Genomic DNA, 22423 nt, shown 5'->3' on the forward strand with positions numbered 1-22423 from the left:
GCCACCAGGGAAGCCCAAGAATACTGGAGTGGGTAGTCTATCCCTTCCCCAGGGGATCTTCCTGACCCAGGAATCGAACCAGGGTCTGCTGCATTGCAGGAGGATTCTTTACCAGCTAAGCTACCAAGGAACCCCTCTGAATTCTTGTATGGAGGTAAATTGGGCAGAGAGGGGAATGGAGTGAAGAAGAGGCCTGCAGGCCGGGAGTTCTGGGCGTCTTCAGGAGGGAACGACCAACCTCTGGGAGAGGAGGAAAGAGAGAGGACCAACCAGCTCCTGCGCTGGGCACCTGGAAGCTGTGCAGAGGCTGTGTTACCCTAGTTCACTGTCCAGGGAGAGGCTGTTTCAGACCCTATCCAGCCCATCTGACTTCTGTCCCTGGTGCCCGAAGGCCTCTGGGGGTACCATGCTGGAGGGGGACATGGGGTGGTGAGCCTGGGAGCCCACGGCGTTCTAGGGCTCTCTGCCCAGCGTGTTTGTAATTCCTCCACCCGGCCCGCTCAGCCCAGCTGCAGGGCAGAGTAAGGTGGACCATTTGATTTTGTGCAGAATTGGGTTTTGTCCTGTGGATGCCACGAACTTACCACAGAAGGAGGAAGGGCTGTGAGAATAAAGCTGATGGGCAGAGGCACTGGAGGTAATGTGGTAGAGGAGTCAAAGAGTGGAGGGCTTGAGAGCTGGGAGGACCGGCATGTGATCCAGGAGGGGGATGGTCCAGGAGTGGAGAGCGGGGAGTTGGATGGTGTCTGACTGGGAGGTGATGGGCACGATGGGGAAGGTGACTGCGGACCTGATGCCACGGGCTGGACAGTAGACAAGTGAGCACACGCCAGGCATAGTGTGAGTCGCAAATGAGCAAGGACTTTGAAAAGCAGATGGAAGGAAATGAAGTAGTGTGGCTAGAGGAGCCAGAGGATGCCCACACAAAGCCCAGGCCCCCAGAGAGTCTGCTCAGGGTGAGACTCAAATGGTCCTCTTCCAGGCGGTTTTCAGCCCTAGCTGGATTTTGATCTGTGTGGTGGACCATGCACCTGGCTCATGTTCTTGTCGGGAGAGAAGGAAGGTCTTGCAGATTAATGGTTAGAAAGATGATAAGGAGGCAAAGCCAGTGGGTAGGAGGACCCTGACTTCCCTTCTCTTTTGGTAGAAATTCTGTTCTCACGCCCAGTCCAACATGTTAGATTTCAGTGAATCTGATAAATATTACTCTATTTTTTTTTTCTGTATTGAAAAAACCTCACAAGAGACAACTCAGGTTGTCATAACTTCAGGTTTGAATTCCATTGCTCAAAGCTTTTTCACTTCTATTTAAGTAGGGGTTTGTGGTGAGTAGAAGTGGGAAGGGTCAAGTCTAGGTTTGAAGAAGCCTGAAAGTATTCTGATCTCTCCTTCCTTTGTCTGGGACCTGAGAGAGGGTGCAGGCCTGCCTGGGTGTGGATGCAGCTCCACCTAGTGGGTCAGGGAAGCACTAGCAGCAGGAGTGGCAGCCTTAATCTGGAGACCAGCCACCTGCAGCAGTCCAGGGTTTGCACCTTTTGAAAGGGTTTGGAAAAAAGAGGAGTTAATTGTCTCGAGAGTCTGGCAGATAGGGATGGCAACTTTAGATGTGTAGAACAGAAGAAATCCTCCCCTATCCCTTCTTCTGCCTTGGTCTGTCCCACCTGTATTCTCTTCCCATCTGCTCTTTGCTAGAGTTAGTTCCAGAAGTCATTTTTTGTACAAGAGGGTATTATGAAAGCCAAGTATGGCCACATCTTTCTTGCTTAGACTACTTGTTAGGAGATCTTGATGGTGATGGAATTTCAGGCCTATGCAGTAAACTTCATCCTCCTAGTTATCAGTGGCCGTACTTTACATGATTTTAAATTGGGTATGTATTAGTCAGGTTTTGCTGTAGAAATGCTGGGTAACAAACAACTCCCAATTCTACAGTGGCTACTGCAACACTTATTCCTTGCTCCTGGTCTTAAGTTTCCACGCCTGGGCTTCAGTTCAGGTTTGTTCCACGTGTCTGGCCCTAGGGCGGCAGCTGTCTAGGGCCACATTCTTCTCCTGGCAGAGGACAGGAGCTCAAGGGGACAAATATAACCACACAGGGATATTCAGAGCCTCTGATTGGATATGCAGTAAGTGATGTCCACTCACATTCCACTGGCCAAGGGAAGTTCCATGGCCCAGCTCAAGGTCACAGAGTTGGGAAATGATACTCTGTTCACAATGAGCCACAGCAAGGGTGGGAAGTGAGGGAAGATCAGCCTGGATTTTAGAAGATCCTCAGGTAGCTGGAGTGGCCTTGAATGGCAGAGGCATGTAGGTGGTCTTCAGGAAAACCCCAAGGTATCAGTGACCTTTAGGCCCATGGCGTAGTCTCTTAGCTCTGCTGGGCTAGGGAACTGGGTGGGTGTGGGTGGGGGAAGGCTGTAGACCCCAGTGGCCTAGAGCCAGGGGTTGGCACACTTCTCCCTAAAGAGCCAGAGAGTAAATGTTTCAGGTTTGTTGGTTCTGTGGTCTTTGTTGTTGTAGTTGACAGCAGCCACAGACAGTACCTTAAGGAATGGGTGTAGCTCTGTTCCAGTGGAATTTTTATTTATGAAATCAGACAGGGGACTGAATTTTCAGTGGACCATGGTTTGGTGGACTCCTGGTCGACACCTTCACGCCCTAATCTATATCAGGATGTCAACTTAACAAGAGAGAAATATCCCTTTTTAGTTGAGAAGCCAAATAAATAAATTCAAAGGGCTTCTGGTGGGTCTAGTAATACCCCACCCACTCAGCATTGTTAAGCCACAAACAGTTGGTCCATATGGTTGGATTCTCCAGGCAGCCAGAGCTTATTGTTTTTAAGCATGAGCTCTTATTTCACTTGACCCGTTTTCAGTAGAAATGGCTAGAAGGGTATTAGAAATTCCTTGGGCTTTGCTAGAATGGTGGGAAAGGTGATTAACCTTTTAGGTAGAGTCAGATGCATCTTTTATGAACAGTGTTTGGTAGAAGATTTGGAGATGTGTCCAAAGATGGTAGGTGTGCCTATTCTTTGTGGTTACATTTTTTGTGTGTGAGTAACCGCTTCATTGAGATAGAATTCACATACCATATAATTCACCCATTTATAGCATATAATTTGATGGTTTTTAGTATGTTCACAGGGTTGTGCAGTCATCACCACAGTCAATTTTGGAACATTTTCATCGCCCTAAAAAGACACTCCATGCCCTATAGCTGTCACCCACCAATGCACTCACATGTCCCCCAGTGGGACTGCATTTTTAATGAGCTTTCAGGAAGTCACTTCTTGGTTTCTGCTGTCCTTGTTTTTCTTTGCTCATCCCTGGCCTTGGAGAGCAGAACAAGAGATCTTCTTGAGCAGTCATCTGTGCTATTCAAGTGCACACTTAACAGAAACTTTAACTGCTCATGGTACTTGTGTATCATACCAACGTCACCTGATAAGATAACTTAAATTTTTTTCCTTTATTATATTTATCAAAGCTTTATATTTCTTTATTTGTATTCTGCTTTGTAAAAAGTTATCTTCTGTAATTTTCTATTAATGCATTTTGAATTTATGTTTGTGTTGGTTTGAAACCTGGTTCAAGTAACATGGAATTGTTTCATGCTTAGGTTTTATTGTTTTGTCTATTTGCTTATTATCAGGCTGTAGTGAACTGTTTAGGGATGAGTTTGAAGTCTTTTAATATCCATATGATCTCATGTGGTGTTTTGAAAAACTAACCATTGTTCATTTATAAACAGAATTTCCTGTTCAGGAAGTTAATTTAGATTAACAATAAAACAGTTGACTGCATTGAATGGTAGAGGCACTGTAGGTATTTTGGGATCACAAAATTTTGTTCTATTAATAAAGTCTCTGTGATCTGGCACATAATTCTTTATCTCAAAGTTTATCACCTATGCTAACTGACTTCCATTGTTCCCTGGTAAAGGGCTGACTTTGGGAAGGAGAAGAGAGACAGAAGGCCTGGGCTGTAAACTCTGGCAGCTGCTCAGGGTGAGGGTCTGAGAGAGTCTTAACTATAAATACCAAGTTTGTAAACATATTTGGAAATCAGAAAGCAAATGTAAGTGTAAAGAGTTAATTTGAAAACAGGAAATTGGATCTGAACCCCTAGATTAGAGCAACAAAACCCGAGGTAGGAGCAAGAATAGTGAGATGAAGTATAAGCAAATTATTCTGTTTTTTGCTATGGATAATGAGAGAAATACAGATTTATCTCTTAGTATTAATAATTTAATGGAAACTACCTTCATCAATAAGGCTTAGGCTTTGCTGCAGAGAACAGTGCCTTCACGTCACAGGATTTCTTTTTCTTTCATATAAAAGAAGTTCAGAGGGAGGCTCTGCAGTGCTGGTATAACCCTTCTGTCCTCAAAGGTCCAGGCTTCTCCGGTCCTTCAGTTCCACCACACTCATGCTTTTTGTCCTCAAAGGCAGCTCATGTTCTCAGAAGGCTACTGAAGTTCCAGCTGTCATGTCCAAATTCCAGGCTCTAGAAAGGCAGCCTTTAGAAAAGCCTCACCACACGACTGCTTAAATCTCAGTGACCAGAACTTAACATTCTTGGTCACCTTGCTATAAGGGAGGCTAAGAAATGAGTCTTCCCAGGTCTTTGATACTAAGGAACGCAGAGAGTGTGGGTAGCTGGGAAACCACTGGCATCATAAGATGTCATATTTTAGCGACAAAATGTGGACCTTTCAAATCAGTGTTTCCTTCTCTTTCACATCATGACCCCCCACAAGAAAATGATACTGTTTGCATAGCTCAAAGGGTGAGTGGTGATGGTAACTCAGAGTTGGAGGCCACCCTGCACATTGCTTGGCACCCTCTATTTCCAACACTTGAAGAAAATTCTGCCCTAAATCATTACCAAAAAAAAAATCTGGCAGCACATAGTCTATAAAACAAAAGACAGATAACTAATGAAACCTCAAGGGAGCAGAACCACCAGGAGGCAGGACAAAAGTAAGATCAGTCATGTCTGACGTGCTCCTGTTTAAAGACAACGTCTCTGAATGGGTCACAAGTAAAGCTTTAGTGATGTTCTCTGTCTCAGGAAGTTTCAAAGCAAAGTACTCCAGGGAGTGGAAGTTGGGAAGAGGAGGACAATTTAGAGAAAAGAGAGTTATACAGAGGAATTATTTAATCAGTGAGACCAGAGGATCAGAGGCAGCACGGGTGTGGCTGTGGCCACTGGGTCCAGACTCTGTGTTAGAAAGCCAGGTCTAATACTTACTGTGTGATGTAGGTTCAGTTATTTAACCTCTCTGTGCCTTAGGTTTCCCCTTCTGGAAAATGGGGATGATAATAATTTCTACTCTTAGGGCTTTTAGGAGGTTTAAATGCATCAGTGGAAATAAATACTTGAAGATGGTAGCATCTGTAAATATTTGCCATTATTATTGCTTCTGTTTGTTATCATTATAAAAAGTACAGCTTGATACATTATAAAAAGTGTGTATGTGTTAGTCACTCAATTGTGTCTGACTCTTTGCAACCCCGTAGACTGTAGTCTGCCAGGCTCCTCTGTCCGTGGAATTCTCCAGGCAAGAATACTGGAGTGGGTAGCCATTCCCTTCTCCAGAGGATCTTCCCAACCCAGAAACTGAACCTGCATTTCCTATGTTGCAGGCAGATTCTTTACCATCTGATCCACCAAGGAAGCAGCTCCTTCAAACCCAATAAAATCCAGGTGGTTCAAAGATAGAATGTTAAGAATGAAGCCATAAAAGTGCTGGAAGTAAATTTTGCTGGTTAAATTAATAATCTTGAGATGGGGAAGGCCATCCTAAGCATGACACAAAGACTTAAGATTATAAAGAAAATGATCAAGGGGGAGAGTAAGTGGTACAGACTTCTAGTTGCAAAACAAATGAGTCACAGTATGAGATGTACGATGTGGGCAGTATAGTAAATAATTATGTAGTCTCTTTGGTTGGTTACAGATTCTAACTAGATCTATCCTGGTGATCATTTTGAAATATATAGAAATATTGAATTACTATGTTGTGTAACAGGAACTAACATAGTGTCATAGTTCAGTTATTTTTCAAAAACAAAGGCATAGAACAAGAGATCAGATTTGTGGTTATTAAAGGGGTCAAGGGAGGGGGGAGCTGGATGAAGGCTGTTAAAACTGCCTTCCAGTTATAAGATAAATAAGTACTGTACTTATTTATGTACAACATGAATGATGTGTATAAATACATAAATGTTGTACAACATGATGAATTAACCCTGCTGCATGTATGGACGTGAGTCTGAGTGAACTCCAGGAGTTGGTGATGGACTGGGAGGCCTGGTGTGCTGCAATTCATGGGGTCATAGAGTTGGACACGACTGAGCTACTGAACTGAACTGAACTGATGTTATATATGGAAGTTGTTAAGAGAGCAAGTCCTAAGAGTTTTTATCACATGGAAACAGTTTTTCTCTTTCTTTAATTTTTTGTCAATGTGAGATGATGAGCGTTCACTAAACTTATTGTGGTCATCATTTCAGTGGTATATGTAGGTCAGATCAATATGCTGTACACTTTAAATACATACAGTGCTGTAAGTCAATTATATCTCAGTAACCCTGGTGGAAAAAAAAACTTGACTACCTGAAAATTAAACTTTATATAGGCATTCTTGCTGTAACACAGTAATACTTGCTTCTGAACAACTTACTGTTCTGCAAAATTGGACACTAAAAATAACAGGAGTTATGCAACTTTGTAGCTGGAACACTAATGAAAGCCATACATTGGGAGATAACAATAGTAGGGTGGTCATCTTTTTATTTGGAGAAGGCAATGGCACCCCACTCCAGTACTCTTGCCTGGAAAATCCCATGGACAGAGGAGTCTGGAAGGCTGCAGTCCATGGGGTCGCTGAGGGTTGGACACGACTGAGTGACTTCACTTTCACTTTTCACTCTCATGCATTGGAGAAGGAAATGGCAACCCACTCCAGTGTTCTTGCCTGGAGAATCCCAGGGATGGGGGAGCCTGGTGGGCTGCCGTCTATGGGGTCGCACAGAGTCGGACACGACTGAAGCGACTTAGCAGCAGCATCTTTTAATTTAAAAAAAAAAAAAAAGGAATGCACTCCCTGGCAGTTCAGTGGTTAGGACTTTGTGATTTCACTGCAGGGGATGCAGGTTTGATTCCTGTTTGGGGAACTAAGATCCCACATGCCGTGTACCCAAAAAAAAAAAAAGAGTGAAATACACATAACATGAAGTTTACCATTTTAGCCATCAGTAAGTGTACAGTTCTTTGGTGTTAGGTGCATTCACTTTGTTGCACACACATCACCTCCATAAATTACCTCAACTTTATCATCTTCTGCAAATGAAACTGTACCCATTAAACACCCATTCCCTGTTCCCCTCTCTCTCCATCCCCTGCCAATCACCCTACTACAGTCTGTCTCTATGAATCTGAATCTAATAGCCTCCTCTAACAGGATTCATAGAGTTTCAGCTCTTTTGTGACTGGCTTACTTTGGTTGGCATATAATCCGTACTTTAATATATGTCAGAATTTTCTTCTTTTTTAAGGCTGAATAATATCCCAATGTTATTGCAGCTCCACATTTTGTTACCTGTTTATCCACTGGCGGACACTTGGGTTGCTTCTACTTTTTGGCTGTTATAGTAATGCCTCTGTGAACATGGTGTACAAATATCTGGTCAAGTCCCTGCTTTCGCTTCTTTTGGGTATATACCCAGAAATGGAACTGCTGGATCATAAGGTAATTTGATCCAGTTTCTCTGGTAGCTCAGGTGGTAAAGTATCTGCCTGCAATTCAGGAGACCTGGGTTCAATCCCTGGGTCAGGAAGACCCCCTGGAGAAGGAAATGGCAACACACTCCAGTGTTCTTGCCTGGAAAATTCCATGGGTAGAGGAGCCTGGTGGGCTACAGTCCATGGGGTCCCAAAGAGTTGAACATGACTGAGCAACTAACACACACGTGGTAATTTTGTTTTACTTTTCAAAGAACCTGGCTATGCATGTTTTTAGCTTTATCAGATATGTACTATAAACATGCTTATGTATTTTGCATTCCAGATTTTTTGGATTCCTCTCTTATATTTAATCCCATGTGGGAGGTTACTGGTTTGAGGGTCATGACAGAATTTTGCTTCTCCAAACATGCTGTCAAACTGTTTACTCCAAGTGTTGTTCCAATTTCCACCAGCTCCATCTGTCTAAATACTAATTCAGCTGTGAGCACATTAATTACAATCACAATGACACTGGCTATTTTCATGTAAAAAATTTTCCTCTGATGATTTAATAATTGTATGTAATATATACACTTTTAAGAAGAAATATCTAGAAAATTGGAATACCAAAGTGTTTTGTGTTTTTTTTTTTTAATTTCTTAATATGTGCTCAGTCACTCAGTTGTGTTCGACTCTTTGCGGCCCCGTGGCCTATAGCCCGCCAGGCTCCTCTGTCCATGGAAATTTTCCAGGCACAAATACTGGAGTAGTTGCCATTTCCTGCTCCAGGGAATATTCCCAACCCAGGGACCGAACCTGTGTCTCTTGGGTCTTCTGCATTGACAGCAGAGTGCCACCTGGGAAACCTAGTTAAAACAAATTCAAATGAATAGTAATCCACCCCACCCCCCACCCCTTCCCATTTTTTGAGCATTTTCTTGGAGGTTTATCTCTTAAAATTAATTTTTTCTTTTAAGATAAAATTTCTGTGCAGTTCTAGCTTTATGTCTTTGTGTTAGAATTAGTCTAACCTGGGATGTGCTATCGTCTGTTTTTGTGGGTTTCTATGCCAAGCCTGTTGGAGTCACTATTTCTGCAGAACACTACAGTTAGTTTTGACGTCCTGGGGCCTCCATAGCAGGGTCCTTCTGGCTTCGCTCTGTCCCGCCTCTTCCCGCCCTCTGCTTGCACAGCGCTCTGGCGTGCCTGAGTGGACGGGGCCACATTCAGTTGCACAAGGTGGCACTTTAACCTCGCATCAGAGACCCTGCCTGTCAAGGCGGCCGCGGGGCGGCTCAGCCATCTCTGCTTTTGCTCCTGTCACAGGAGCTGGTGTCCTGTGTGATCAAGCAACAGCTCAGAACCTAACACCCCATCTGCATGGAATTGAACCTCGGTCATTGTCTGTCCTTTTTCTCAGAAAGAGCTGCTTCCGGGGGCAGGTAAGGCCATGGCCCTTCCAGTGTCAAGTTTTGTTTCTGTCTCCAAATCCTAGTTTCTTTGGCTGTTTCTTTCTGCTCCTGTTTGGGTGTCTCTGCTTGTCCTTCCCCACTCCTGGAGACCGAGGTTACTGCCCACAGCGAGGCAGCAAGGATGAGAAGTCTGGTGCCTGTCCCTGTCCCTGTGGGGCTGGAATGTGAGCAGGGGGTATGTGTCAGGGGGTGAGCTCAGGATGCGGGCCCAGGAGAGGATCAAGGGTCCTGGCGTCCAGTCCCAATACTGCTCAGCATGAGACCTCGCCCAGTTTGCCGCACTTTGGCAGGGCCTCAGTGTCCCCTTCTGTAAGCAGAAAAGATGGGAGCGGCTGGATCAGCTCTGGGGTGGAGTCTGTGTCTGGTGAAAGCAGGGAGAGGGCAGGTGTGTGGGAGGGGCTGGGGCGGGGGAAGGACCTTGCCCTTTTGGACTGTATGAATGTTGAGCCACATTTATCTGTTTGTTTGTGTTTTTTTGTAAAGAAAGCAAATTTAGTTAATTATAATCACAAGGGACTGTCAACCCTCAAATGTTGATGGGCAAGACCCCCTTGAAGGACTTGCTGTAGAAGCCAGCTCCTGGGTCCCAGCCTTGTAGCTCCTGGCGCAGGAGGTCTGAGGTGGAGCCACAGAAGCATCTACGGAGCCCAGTACAGAAGTGCAGGGTGTGCAGTGCGCTGCTGCCTGCCCCAGGGCACCAGCACCCCGGGCTCAGTTCTCGGGAGAGTCCCCCAGTTCTGCTGAAATGCCCACAAATAAGTGAAGGCAGGAGAAATGCTCTTGTGCAGGTTCCTTCCCCAGGGGATCCTCTCAGGGGGCCACAGAGAGCGGCAGTGAGTCGTGTGTGGATTAGAGTTGGAGGGACCGGGTGATGCCGTGTGCAGTGGGCTCAGCCCCTTCCTAGCCCCTTGAATTCCTCTTATAACCTTCGGACCCTGGTTTCCTGGTTTGCAAATGTGTTGCTGATCTTCACCCTGCACTGCCCGCTGGTTTCTGAGAGTAAGTGAAATGTAGGAATAGATACCAGCGGTTTGCATCGTTCAGCAAAATGTTTACTGAGCCCTTGCTGGTTACCAGGCAGGGTTCTGGGTCAACAGTGGAGCATGTCAGCCTCCGGGATGGCTCATGGTGTGGGGGCCATGCACACAGAGTCTCGCGTCTGTTACAGGCAGCTCTAGGATGTTCAGCTGCCTCCTCAGCCTCCCTGTGTGCAGCATCCTCTTCTATTAAATGAAGTGATTGAGCCAGTAATTTTTAGTTCTAAAGGTCCCTCTGTAGTTAGTGAAACCACATCTTTCATGGCATTCTAGGGAGTAATTACTAACACTGAGTTCCTTAGGTAAGGCTCTAAACTATGTAACCCCACGATAGAGAAGAACTTTCCAGAAGGATATATGACAGGTACCAGTTGCAAAGTGTCACATGTGTCTCCAACACCAGTATGGCCTGTGTGTGAGTCTCTGAGCCCATGCCCTTTATTCCCTATAACTCAAGGAAAAGGCTTTGTTTCCAAGTCTGTACAGAATGACTTGTGAGCGGCTCATAGGCCAGCGGTCTTGGGAAAACTTTAGAACGTGGCTCTGGGTTTGCTGTCACTGCCAAGGTTCATGGGTGATGAGAGGGGCTTACTGCCCCTTCCAGAACCTCCTCAAGTGCAAACTGGGGTCATGTTCTTTGACTGTCACCTTTGGTGTAGCCTAGAACTTTCTCCCGAGGCCCATACTGAGGCACCAGGATGGAAAGTCCCAACATGCAAACTGCAGGCACTCACACATGTTTGATCTGACTCTCAGGTATTTAACAGAATTCTAAACCATCGTGCCACATTTGATAATCAGGGCATCTCATGTGAAAAAACAGATCCCTGGCCTCTCAGAAGAAATTGGCATTTCCAGGTGCTAAGAGGCCTCCTCTGTGGAGGAGGGATGCGCTGGGTGTGGTGGCCCAGAGACTTTTTGGGTAGAAAGAGAGCTTTTGTGCAACCTGATGCCTTTGTTCTACAGATGGAGGGACAAAGACCAGATAAACCACGAGGTGACTGTTGGGTGTCATGGCGCAGTTGGGGACAGGGCCGTGGCTGGGAGCCTGGTTTCCACACTCTTGGAGCAGCGCCTGGGCCCCGGGCCTCCGGTGCGGCCAGCAGGTGGCAGCCGTGGCCCTGCTGGCCAGCCTGCCTCGGGTCCTGGCTTTCTTCCTTCCTCCCATCCTGTGCCCTTCTGTTCCTCTCTTGTTTTGATTTTGCCAGACATTTCTCTGGCCAGGCCTTTCCTCTTTGTCCAGCACTGTGCTCTCTGCCCCATTTTATCCTTGCCTCTCCCCCACACCGCTGTTTTCTTTAGGCTCTCTGGAGCCTGGGGGAGTGTTCAGGAGGCTGTCTTCCACTTTCTTGCAGCTCTCTGTTCTCCTGGCCCCAGCGCCCTCTGCTCCAGGGTGTGGGCAGAAGGCCCAGAAATCCCCCTGGACCTTCCCTTCCCCTCGCATTTGGGGCAGCCACCACTCAGAGTCTATAACTGTGTCCTTTTAGACATGCTGACTTTTTCTGAGGCCAGAGATCTGTATTTTTACATGAGATTCTCTGATTTTTTATATTTTTTAATATAAAATTAGTATTTTTAATATACTATAGTATATAGTATTTTTAATATATATAGTATATATATATATATTAGTATATAGTAATTTTAATATAAATTAGTATTTTTTAAATACTAATTTAGAGCCACAGGCTCTGCTGTAAAATGTCGGCATCGTCTGGGGTCCCTAGTAGGTTTCATGAACCTGGCATGTGACCCATGGTGATGGGTTGCTAAGTTGTGTCTGATTCTTTGAGACCCCGTGAACTGTAGCCCACCAGGCTCCTCTGTCCATGGGATTTTCCACGCAAGGATACTGGAGTGGGTTGCCATTTCCTCATCCAGGGGATCTTCCCAACCCAGGGATCAAACCCATGTCTTCTGCATCTCCAGCATTGGCAGGCGGATTTGTTGCCATGAGCCACCAGGGAAGCTTTGCATCAGTGCAAATGCTTAGAAGGAAGTGCCTCCTTCTAGCCCCTCTCTGGGGTTATGGATCTAACCCAAGGCAGTTGTAGAGTGGACACAGCTGAACCGGTAGCCCCTGCCATCAGGACCCTCTCCCACCTCCCACAGCCCTCATCCTTGGACAGGAGGATCCACTTCAAACCTTATGGAGAAACCTAGGAAGGGTGATAGTTCTGAAGAGGTGAAAAGCACTCTCACGTTCTGCTCCCAGAAAAAGAGTTAGTCGCTCAGTCGGGTCTGACTCTTTAGGACCCCTTGGAGTGTAACCCACCAGGCAGGTGGTACTCTAAGAATGGTGGACGTTAGATCAGATCAGCGTTTGCTGAGTGGTTGAGGGGACATTTGTTCCCCCATGGGACTTTACTCCTTGCTGATTAAGACCTTGGGTGATACAGAGTGAGCTTAAAAAGACCTTGGCACTACAGGGCTCTACCTCCCCCGTGCTGAAGGCTAGACTTGCCACCCATTGCTGGTTCTTCCTCCCTTTGTCCCACGATTGATCCAGCACTTCCTGAGTACTTCCTGTTGCCGAACTCGATGCTGAGGGCTGGATTGGATGTTAAGGGAGTAATTCAGAGCTCCTCCTGAGGGCCTCAGTGATAGTAGAGGAGAGACTTAGAAAATGTGTGTAACATTGTCCTGAAATAATCTAAATACATAGCCAGAGGCGAGAGGTCAAGGGAAGCCTGATATGAGGTGACATTTGAGTGATATTTTAGGATGGAGTTTGCTGGCAGGGAAGGGCCTTCCAGATAGCTAGAGCAGCTGGTGTCAAAACCAATATTTGTGTAAAAATGTGTTTGGAGAATGGCGAAAAGTTAATGTGGCTTCACAAGGGATATTGGAGAAGTGGCATTAATAAGGTAGATGTGTGTTTCTTTCTCTCTTGAAAATCCAAATGGAGGATGGCCCAGGAGTGCTCCCTGCCAGCTTGTCCCTGGCACCCAGGGTTGCTCTGGTAACCCCCTAGGTGCTGCCTTTACTTTCACAGTTGAAGGTGACTCCAGTACCAGACCCATCTCTGCATTTGGACAGTTGGATAGGGTCTGACTTGGAAGTGCTGTTTGCATCCTGTTAACCAGGCATATAGACAGACCTTACTGCAAGGAAAGCTGGAAAATGTAGTTTTTAGCTGTGTGGCTGTGTGCCCGTCCATACCTTGGAGGTTACATTCCTACAAGAAAGAAGCAGAAATTTGATACTGGGAAGGAGTCAGTAGACTCTGCCCTAGGAAGGTACGGGCTGAATCATGAAGTACTTTGTAGGGAGTGGGGAGGTTTTTAAAGCAGAGCAATACTGTGATTTAAAAAGTGTCTTTCATGGGACTTCCCTGTCAGTCCAGTAGTCAAGAGTCCACACTTCCAATGCAGGGGGCGCAGGTCCGATCCCTGGTCAGGAAGCTAGATCCCACATGCCACACGACAAAAAATGTGTCTGTTGCAGATGGGGCCAGCAAGCACAGGGCTGCTGTGACTGATGAGGGGAAGGATGTTGAGGGTGAGTCCACCTGACTGCCTGGATAAACCTGGCCTTTGGATGGTTTGACCAGCTGAGGGTCAGTGGATGCCAGGCTGCTGTTGCTGAAGATCTTCTGGAATCCATAGAGGGACCTGTCAGGGTCTGGGTTCAATCAGGAAGTGGATGTCCTTCATCTGAGACTTCCCCAGGACTGCATATTGTAGCTTCTTTTTTTAATCATTTATTTTTAATTGGAGTATAATTGCTTTACAATGTTGTGTTAGTTTCTGCTCTACAACAACGTGAATCAGACATGTGTAGATGTTTATCCCCTCCCTGCTGAGTGTCCCTCCCACCCTTCTTATAGCTGGTTAACAGTGTGGTTGGAGCTGTGGAGAAATGAGGACTGTAGAGAGCTTGATGTTTCCTTTCCTCCAGGCGGGGCCAGCAGTGCCCTTTCACACATTGACCTTTAGTAAGCACCACGGGGCTTCCTCCTGGGGCTTCCCTGGTAGCTCAGTGGTAAAGAATCTGCCTTCAGTTCAGGAGATGCGGGTTCGATCCCTAGGCCGGGAAGATCCCCTGGAGGAGGAAATGGCAACCCGCTCCAGTATCCTTGCCTGAAAAATCCCATGGACAGAGGAGCCTGGTGGGCTGCAACCCAAAGGGTCTTGAAGAACTGTGCACGACTGAGTGACTAAGCACACACACACACCAGCACCAAGAGAGAGGGCGGGTCTGTTGCCAAGCTGCTTCAGTTCCTGGCTCTCCTTCCTGCACTCTGGATGGGAAAATCATCCTGACACTTCGCTGATTTGTCAGTGTGTCGAGCTGAACATCTCTACTTAACATGCTTGTGAAAGCTTTACCTGTTTAGAACAAAAACTTCCTGTTGAGAAGAGCCTGGGAATCCTCCAGCATTTGTGGCGCACCTGCTGGGAGAGGGGAGGCAGATGGAAGAGGGAAGGATATAGTTTACAGTCAGATGGCCGAGGCTTCTCACACACGATCTGCTGCTTGTTTAACTGTGTGACCTTGACCTACAAGGTACTCCACAGCGTCTGTGAATCTGCTTTCTCACATATAAGTCAGAGCAAATATTAGCTACGTCTCAGGTTGCTGGGAGGATGCACTGAAGGCTCCTGGCTGGGTGCTTGGCGCTGTGAAAGCATTCCTGGGGAATTCTTGAAGGCTCTCATGTTTACACAACCTGAGGCCTCAGATGTGTCTTCTCCACGTGGCAGAGGTGGTGTCGCCCTTCTTGGGAGGTTCTTGGGGCACCTGGCCCTGCACCCAAGGTCACAGAGATCTCCCTGGGTGGTCTTTATCATCCCTTCCGAATTCTCTGGGCCTGCCGGGCAGCTATGAGACTTGCTGAAGTTTATATGGCAAGTCACATTACGGAAAAGTCAAATATACAGAATGTTTTTCAAAAGGCTTTTTGGCACAGCCTCACCTTTGATACTTTATCTCCTGGTCATCATATGCTTTAAGGAAAATGATACCTCCTAGGCATGAGGACCCACACTGTAAATATGTTGACCTTCAGCCCTGAGAATGTGGAAGGACAGGGGAGTCTCAGGGTCCGAGCAGCTGCCAGGGTGCTCACAAGTGACCCAGTATTCTTAGGAGGGATTTTATTTTTATTTTTTGTTGGAGTCCATTGCCTTGCCCACCACCAAGTGGCAGTGACACCATAAGATTCTAGCCCCTTGTGTGGGGACATCGTGCAGGAATGTGTTGGTACCCTGCCCATCCTCCTGCAGCCAGGCTGGCTCAACATTTGTGCAGCAGGTCTGTGTTTAGTCAGGAGCTGCCATTGGTCAGGTGTCAGCCCTCCTTGGCTCCGAATGCCCTCAGCTAGATGGTGGTCATTTTATGGCTCTGAGGCCTCCCCTGGAGATGAGGTTGGTGGGAACTTACTCCCCACTTGATTGCAAGATGGGCAAGTAGTTCCTTAGTTAGGAGCCCATCTGGAGCTTTTACAGGGGGTTTTGTCACTAGTGGGAGATGGTAAAGAAATATGAGACATCTGCCTTGAGGGTGGGCTGTTGTCTGTGGCCAAGGAGAAGGGAAGGAACATCACTCAGTTCTCCGCAGACCTTTGCAGGGTGGCGGAGCAGCTCCGGCCTGGTGGGGGCTGGCTGAAATGCCAAGTGTGCTAGCCGTGACATTTCCCACATGAGGCAGAGAATCCAGAGCGTTCACGTGTTCCCTCTCCAGTCCCCAGAGCTCCAAGTAAAATTCGAAATGTCTTCACTTTCCACTTATAACTCTTTCCTCAGCACTTGAAACACCATGCGGACTTTTTGGGTCATAATGTCCTTCTACAGTGAAGCTTTGCATGTTGACTTAAGTAACAAGGGGTAAGCATGGGATGGTGGGAGATTTGAGGGGCTAGCAAGTGCCTTCCATGGGCTCCTGCCCAAGAAGGGGTGAAGTTGCCCACTGAACACTCTTGTTTACCTACGATTCTATGCCTTTTTTCTTGGTCTGCTGCATAGCCTTCCTGTTAAACAAGAAGATGCTATGTCTATGGTGTAACCTTTCTTCTGGGCACAGGTGTCCACATTCTCCCTGAGGAAGACAGATTAATTCAGCCTGGTGAGCTCAAAACACCATGCTGTCGAGAAGAGGTGGTATTCAAACTGTGCCTTGACGGAGGGGTACCTATTGGTTTAGTGGCTGGAATCCCCATGAGAATATAAGAATTACAGAGGCAAGGGTGTGACTCTTGTGTTTATGTCGTGTCTCCTGTGACTGTGGGACTCAGGATATAGTTGGATGATGATGGATGGATGGAAGGAAGGAAATGTCGGAGGATAAACAGGTGAATGAATGAATTAAATGAAGGCCAAAGTCCTACCTGTGTAGGGACATGACTTGAATGGTAAAATAGTGGCAGGAAGGAATCTGGCATATTGCTGAACTTATAACTGGTTTGACCTAAGTGTAGGGTGATTGAGAGAGAATGGCCAGAGAAGGTTGGGAAGAAAGCCCAAATGATGAAGGCGCAAGAATTTTGGCTTTACTTCACAGAAAGTGGGCAGCTAACCAGCGGGAGCTATTTCAGGTAGGTCTGGCAACAAACATGCCTAACTCTAAGTTTCAAGAGTAGAATTTAAATTGGAAAAAGATCTCTGACATGGCCCGATCTGGCCTCTCTGTGCTGCACGTAAGTAGCCCAAGACTCTGGCTACAAGTGCCAGGGTTAGGTCACTGCGGCAGCAAGGCCATGACCAGGTCCTGGCTCTCATCTGTCCGTCTTCTTCCCTCCAGACGTGTGCAACAGCACCGACCTTCCGGAAGTCGAGATCATCAGCCTCCTGGAGGAGCAGCTGCCCCATTACAAGCTAAGAGCCGACACCATCTACGGTTATGACCACGACGACTGGCTTCACACCCCTCTCATTTCTCCAGATGTCAACATTGACCTCACGACCGAGCAGATTGAGGAGACGCTGAAGTACTTCCGTGAGTGATTCCCCTTTCTTGGAATGCCCTGTCCTCCCTGCTTAGCCACGGGCACACATGTGTGCGTGTCCTGGCTACTGTGTCTTCTAGCCTGCTGTATGTGGAAAGTTCTTGCAGAAATGTGGCTGTGGGGTTTAGCCCCGTAAAAGGCCTCACTTGACGTTGAGTCTTCTGGAGAGAAATGTTGGAGTAGTGGGAACAAGTATGAGTTTTCATTTGAACCAACTTTCTCTTAACCATGCAGAAGATTAGAAGATGCTCCCATTTCCCTCCTTACCAGAAGTACCATGTGAGTCCTTAGCAGCTTGTATTGGGGAGGAGCTTATCTGCATTTAAAACCCAAAGTATTGGAAACCTCAAGACTGCTCAGTGTTTATAAGACGTAACACGACATGCCAAGGCTGCTGATTTGTGCGTGGAAGTCCACTCAGCTGGTTAGTCTGGAGAGGCAAGATGTTGCTGCAACAGCAGACTGGTCCTGCTGTGGGCTACAGAGCTGACGCCTGGTAGGGTGAGCAGTATACTAGGTGGGACTTTTTCAGTGTGTTTGTGATGACAAGGGCGTGAAACCTGATTTTGCAGACTTGAAAAATATACGATAATTTAAAAAATTCACACCAATGATATTTTTTTTCTTTTTAAACTGACGTATAGTTGATGTACAACATACCAGTAATATTTCTGATGTTCATTCAGAACATCAAAAGAGGTAGTTTTGATGTAATTTTTCTCTTTAGAAATTCATGGCAGCTTTGTAAGATTGGTGAGACCAGTTCTCTTTTGTTTTGACACTCTTGACTTAAAATTCAAGTTGATTTGAACCTAGTCTAAAGTAGTGTGACATAATTTACGTATCCATGTATCATCATATCACCTTTTTTAAAAAAAAAATACAACAATCCTGTTTCTACTTAGTAATAACTAGCTTATTGTGCACCTGTAAAGTTTTCTATAATTATTTTCTCTAATACAAACCAATTTCCAAAATTCTTGAAAATGTGAAATCATTAATAATTAACAAGTGAGAGCTCGTAAGTTTCTCCTTTAGCATGTATCTGGGCTGTTTTCACGTTTTATCTATTAGATATTAATAAGAAAGGAATTTTGTTTAAATTGGCCTGTGTTGTAATACTTAGTATAAATCCTGCAGTCTCATTGTGAGCACTGCAGATAATCATATTCGATAGGAGTAAAAATAGAATGATCTACACCAGGGCAGTATGAAGTACATTAGAGTTGCACTAATGTCCAAGTTGATGCTTTAGAACTTCTAGTATATCTTGCAGCCTAGAGGAGGCCCGTTACAAGTGACTTTTGTTTACTCATGGTACGGGTACACCCAAGGAGATGTGGTATTGTGGAAAACCGGGTCCTGGGTGACCTCTCAGGGAGGTTTTGTATTTGTTTGCTTCAGACTGCTTCACAGTAGAATTATTTTTCTAGAAATCCCTGCCTGTTACTTACTCTTCTTTAACAGACTCTCCTATGATTTTATAGGATCCTGCTTGGCCATTTTTGCTGAGGGAGGCTCCTAGGTCCCTCACATACACACTGATTAATCACTTACAATCACAGCGTGATTGGAACACCACCCAAGGGTAACACTTCACTGTTGTCAGAGACCTTTCATAGGAATGGCCTCTTCTCATCCCTGTAAAATGTCTATAGTTTGTTTGGGCCAGGCTGATTTTATTACCAAGGAAATTCAAGTGCGAAGTCTCATTGTATTTATTCAATAGCACTGATCTATAGCTTCTAAAATTCTTTTCAGTAGACTTGAACAGACGTTGTGACTTGTTATTATTTGTTTTACTTCTAGTGATATATGTAAAGGAGAGAGAGAAAAAAGCATCCTGGTGGAATCTGGCAGTGCATAACACAAATTATAATAAAACTACAAGAACTGAAAATATATGTTGACCAGATATTCTGAAAATTTTTAGAGCATCATTGCATTTAAGTCTTACTTTAACTCTACATTTTCTTCTGTGGTACATGTGATGAGGGTAAAGTGGGTATTTGCTAAATATCAGTTAATTGAATGATCAAGCATTAACTTTTAAATACAGCACCCATAGAGCAGGGCTTTCAAACTGAGGTCCTAGATCTTCCCAACCCAGGGATCGAACCCAGGTCTCCTGCATTGCTGGCAGAGTCTTTACTGCCTGAGCCACCAGGGAAGCCCAAGGTCCTAGAACCACCCTCCAAGAGATCTATAGAGAGAAATTGGGGGTTCTATTAACTTGTAAAGGAAAAAAAAATTACATCCTTAATTTCATAAACGTCTAACTGAAATGCAGCGTTTACTTTCATTATAAACATGGAAAAGAAAGTGGTATTACTAAGACCTGTGACTTAGTCACCAGTAGAAATCACAAATATTTTCATGTCATGCTACAGAAGAAGCAGATACGGAAGAAATAAGATCTTTACTCATCTCTGCTTTGAAATTACTTTCATTAGTAGATGTGCTGATCTTGTTATTTAATGTGCATTGATAAAGAAGCACTTTTATCACAGACCTTTTCTCGAAGTTTTAATAACTGCATTATAATACAGTTGCTTTCTTTATAGTCCTTTGTATCTTATGTCTTTAAATCTTTCTGCTGAGGAGGGGTCTGTGAGCCTTGCTGAGCCAGAGGTCTGTGGAAGCACAGGTTAAGAGCCCTGCTCTGTACTTGGTATCCTTTCTGGATTTCACCTGTGTGTTTATGTGTGTAACCCAGGAGATGGCATGGTTCACACCACTGTGACTCACCCATGTGTTTTTCTTTGTTTTTTTTTTTTTTAATTTTATTTTATTTTTAATTGGAGGATAATTACTTTACAATATTATGATAGTTTCTGCCATCACCAGCGTAAGACAACATAAACTGTCGCTTCATTTTAGATTTATTTTCTGCATCAGTCAGGGCAGTGGGTGGGAATCAGGGTAAGGGGTTCTCCAGGGGGTTCTGATACACTCCCCAGGTGAGACTCCCTGGATAATAGGCTCACCTACACCATTGCTTCAGAGATCAGAGCGGACACCTTGGGTGTCCGCTAATACTCATGGGACACCCATTAGTATTAGATGGGCTAATACTCGTCCCCTTTGCCCACATGTCATCCTTCAAAGAAGACAAGCTATGCTTCATTTTTTAAATCTGGCCCTTGCCTGGCTTGTTAAGGAGGGGCAAGAAGGCTTTGGGTATCCACCTTTCCCTGGTGGTAGAATGATCTTTGCAGATAGATTTCAACAGTCCAGTGGATGTTCACCCCTGTCCCTCACCTCTGAGGGACACACAAAGTGAAAACTTCCTACATAGCAAATCAACCCATAAACATGGGACAATTAAGATTCGATGGTCCAGCAAGAAGAAAGGATAGTCTTACTAGCGTGCCAGGCACAGTTTTTTAATGCTTTACAGATACCTCGGTTACTTCCCACAGAGACCACTAAATAAAAAACTCCCACTGTCCCCCATATTACTGATGAGGACACTGAGGCCCAGGGAAGTTAAGTTTGCTCCAAATCACACAGCTAGTAAGGTGGGGTCTTTTTTTCCCCATTTTATTTATTTTTTAATCGAAGGATAATTGCTTTACAGAATTTTGTTTTCTTCTGTCAAATATCAACATGAATCAGTCAGAGGTATACATATGTCATGATGGGAGTCTGAGTTTCCAACCTGGATTGTCTAGTCTAACTTTATGTCTTATCTCTCAGAGAAGCTAAATAAGAAAAAAATTCAGTTTAAGCATAAAGTTCATTTAGTAAACATGAAAAATACGAACCCTGTTTTAGAATATGTCAGTAGCTTATTTTGTTCATAAAAATGTGTCTGACATATTGAAAATTGATTTTTTTTTCAAAAGGTCATTGTCCCAAGTGACACTTAGCCTGATGTAGCTTAGTTTCAAGATGAAGTTTCCTTCTTTCCTGCAATTTTTCCCCCTGCATCCTGTGGTCTCTAGATCATGCTTCCTGAATTCAGGTGGAAATGACTGTGCGCTATAGATTTTTCTAGTCACAAAGTAGTCAGTGGACACCAGCCATGAGGATTGCTATGTTGGTGTGTAGATAGCTATGGGATTCTTCTGGTTCCTTTTCTTAGGACCATGTTTTTGGTAACTTTTTGAGTAAAGAGCATTTGTTAAGAAATGAAATCTCTCCGTGTCTCAAGTGCAAATGATCTGCTGACAACTTCAACAGAACAATCCTTTCCCTAAGAAGAGAAGTGTTGTTAGTCTCTCAGTCGTGTCCAGCTCTTGGCGACCCCATGGACTGTAGCCCACCAGGTTCCTCTGTCCATGGGATTCTCCAGACAAGAATACTGGAGTGGGTAGCCATTCCCTTTTCCAGGGGATTTTCTTGATCCAGGGATTGATCCCAGGTCTCCTGCATTGCAGATGCAGATTCTTTACCATCTGAGCAACCAGGGAAACGCCAAGAAGAGGTTGTAAAGCAGATGAGAGTTTCAAGACACCACCTCATTTTTTGCTTTTGCCATAAAGTACTATTAATGAATCAGTCAACAAGTATTTATTGAATGACTAGTATGTACCTGTAATCTTTTATGAGCTTGACTTTGTTTGAGTTCAAGTTGATGTTTTCTGGCTAAAGAAGTGAAAACATCTGATTACTGATTTTCTTTCACTACCTAACCTGGGACTTTGCACCGGGTGGGGCCGACACAGGATGCTCTCAAGGCCCTTGGCTGGCATCCTGTACCCAGTTGTCTACCTTGCTTGTGTGGAAGGAGTGGATGGGGTCTGGGCAACTGCAGTTAATCCAGCTCCCTGTCCCATTTTAATTTTGTAAAATTTAATTTAAACAACAACAACAAAGAATCAAAGACCATTCATCTAGTCCAACTCCTACTGTACAGCCCATGTCTGCTTCATGTTTAAAAAGGCTGAAGTCCGCCTAGTGCCTTGCATGAAATAGGTACTTAACAAGTGCTAATTAAATAACACGCAAAAGTATCTTTTAAGTTAAAAAACAAGTTTTTCTCCCTCTTTTTTTTTTGCAAAGACAAAGCAAAATTACAAACAATGTATAGTATAGAAAGATCACTTTGTTGCCACTTTCCAGAGACTGCCTTCATCTAACTCAAATCCTAAATGAAGTGAAAGACAGTGAAGTCACTCAGTCCTGTAGGACTCTATGCAAGTCGCTCAGTCCTATACGACTCTTTGTGTCTCCAGGGACTGTAGCCCACCAGGCTCCTCTGTCTGTGGAGTTCTCCAGGCAAGAATA

The 22423-nt window shown here is 45.1% G+C and overlaps 1 protein-coding gene across 10 annotated transcripts in view; it reads left to right on the forward strand.

Moving 5' to 3' along the window:
* Positions 1-22423, forward strand: part of TRAK1 (trafficking kinesin protein 1) — a 100762-nt gene that overhangs the window by 10117 nt on the left and 68222 nt on the right. For all 10 annotated transcript variants that reach the window (XM_061396068.1, XM_061396070.1, XM_061396069.1 and 7 more), the window contains exon 2: positions 16987-17181. Coding sequence is in view for 7 of the 10 variants with exons in the window: in XM_061396058.1 (XP_061252042.1) it covers positions 16987-17181 (195 nt within the window). In the remaining 3 variants the exon portion in view is untranslated. The remainder of the gene's footprint in view (positions 1-16986; positions 17182-22423) is intronic.

Source organism: Bos javanicus, chromosome 22, assembly GCF_032452875.1.
Source record: "Bos javanicus breed banteng chromosome 22, ARS-OSU_banteng_1.0, whole genome shotgun sequence".
Taxonomy (NCBI): Eukaryota; Metazoa; Chordata; class Mammalia; order Artiodactyla; family Bovidae; genus Bos; species Bos javanicus.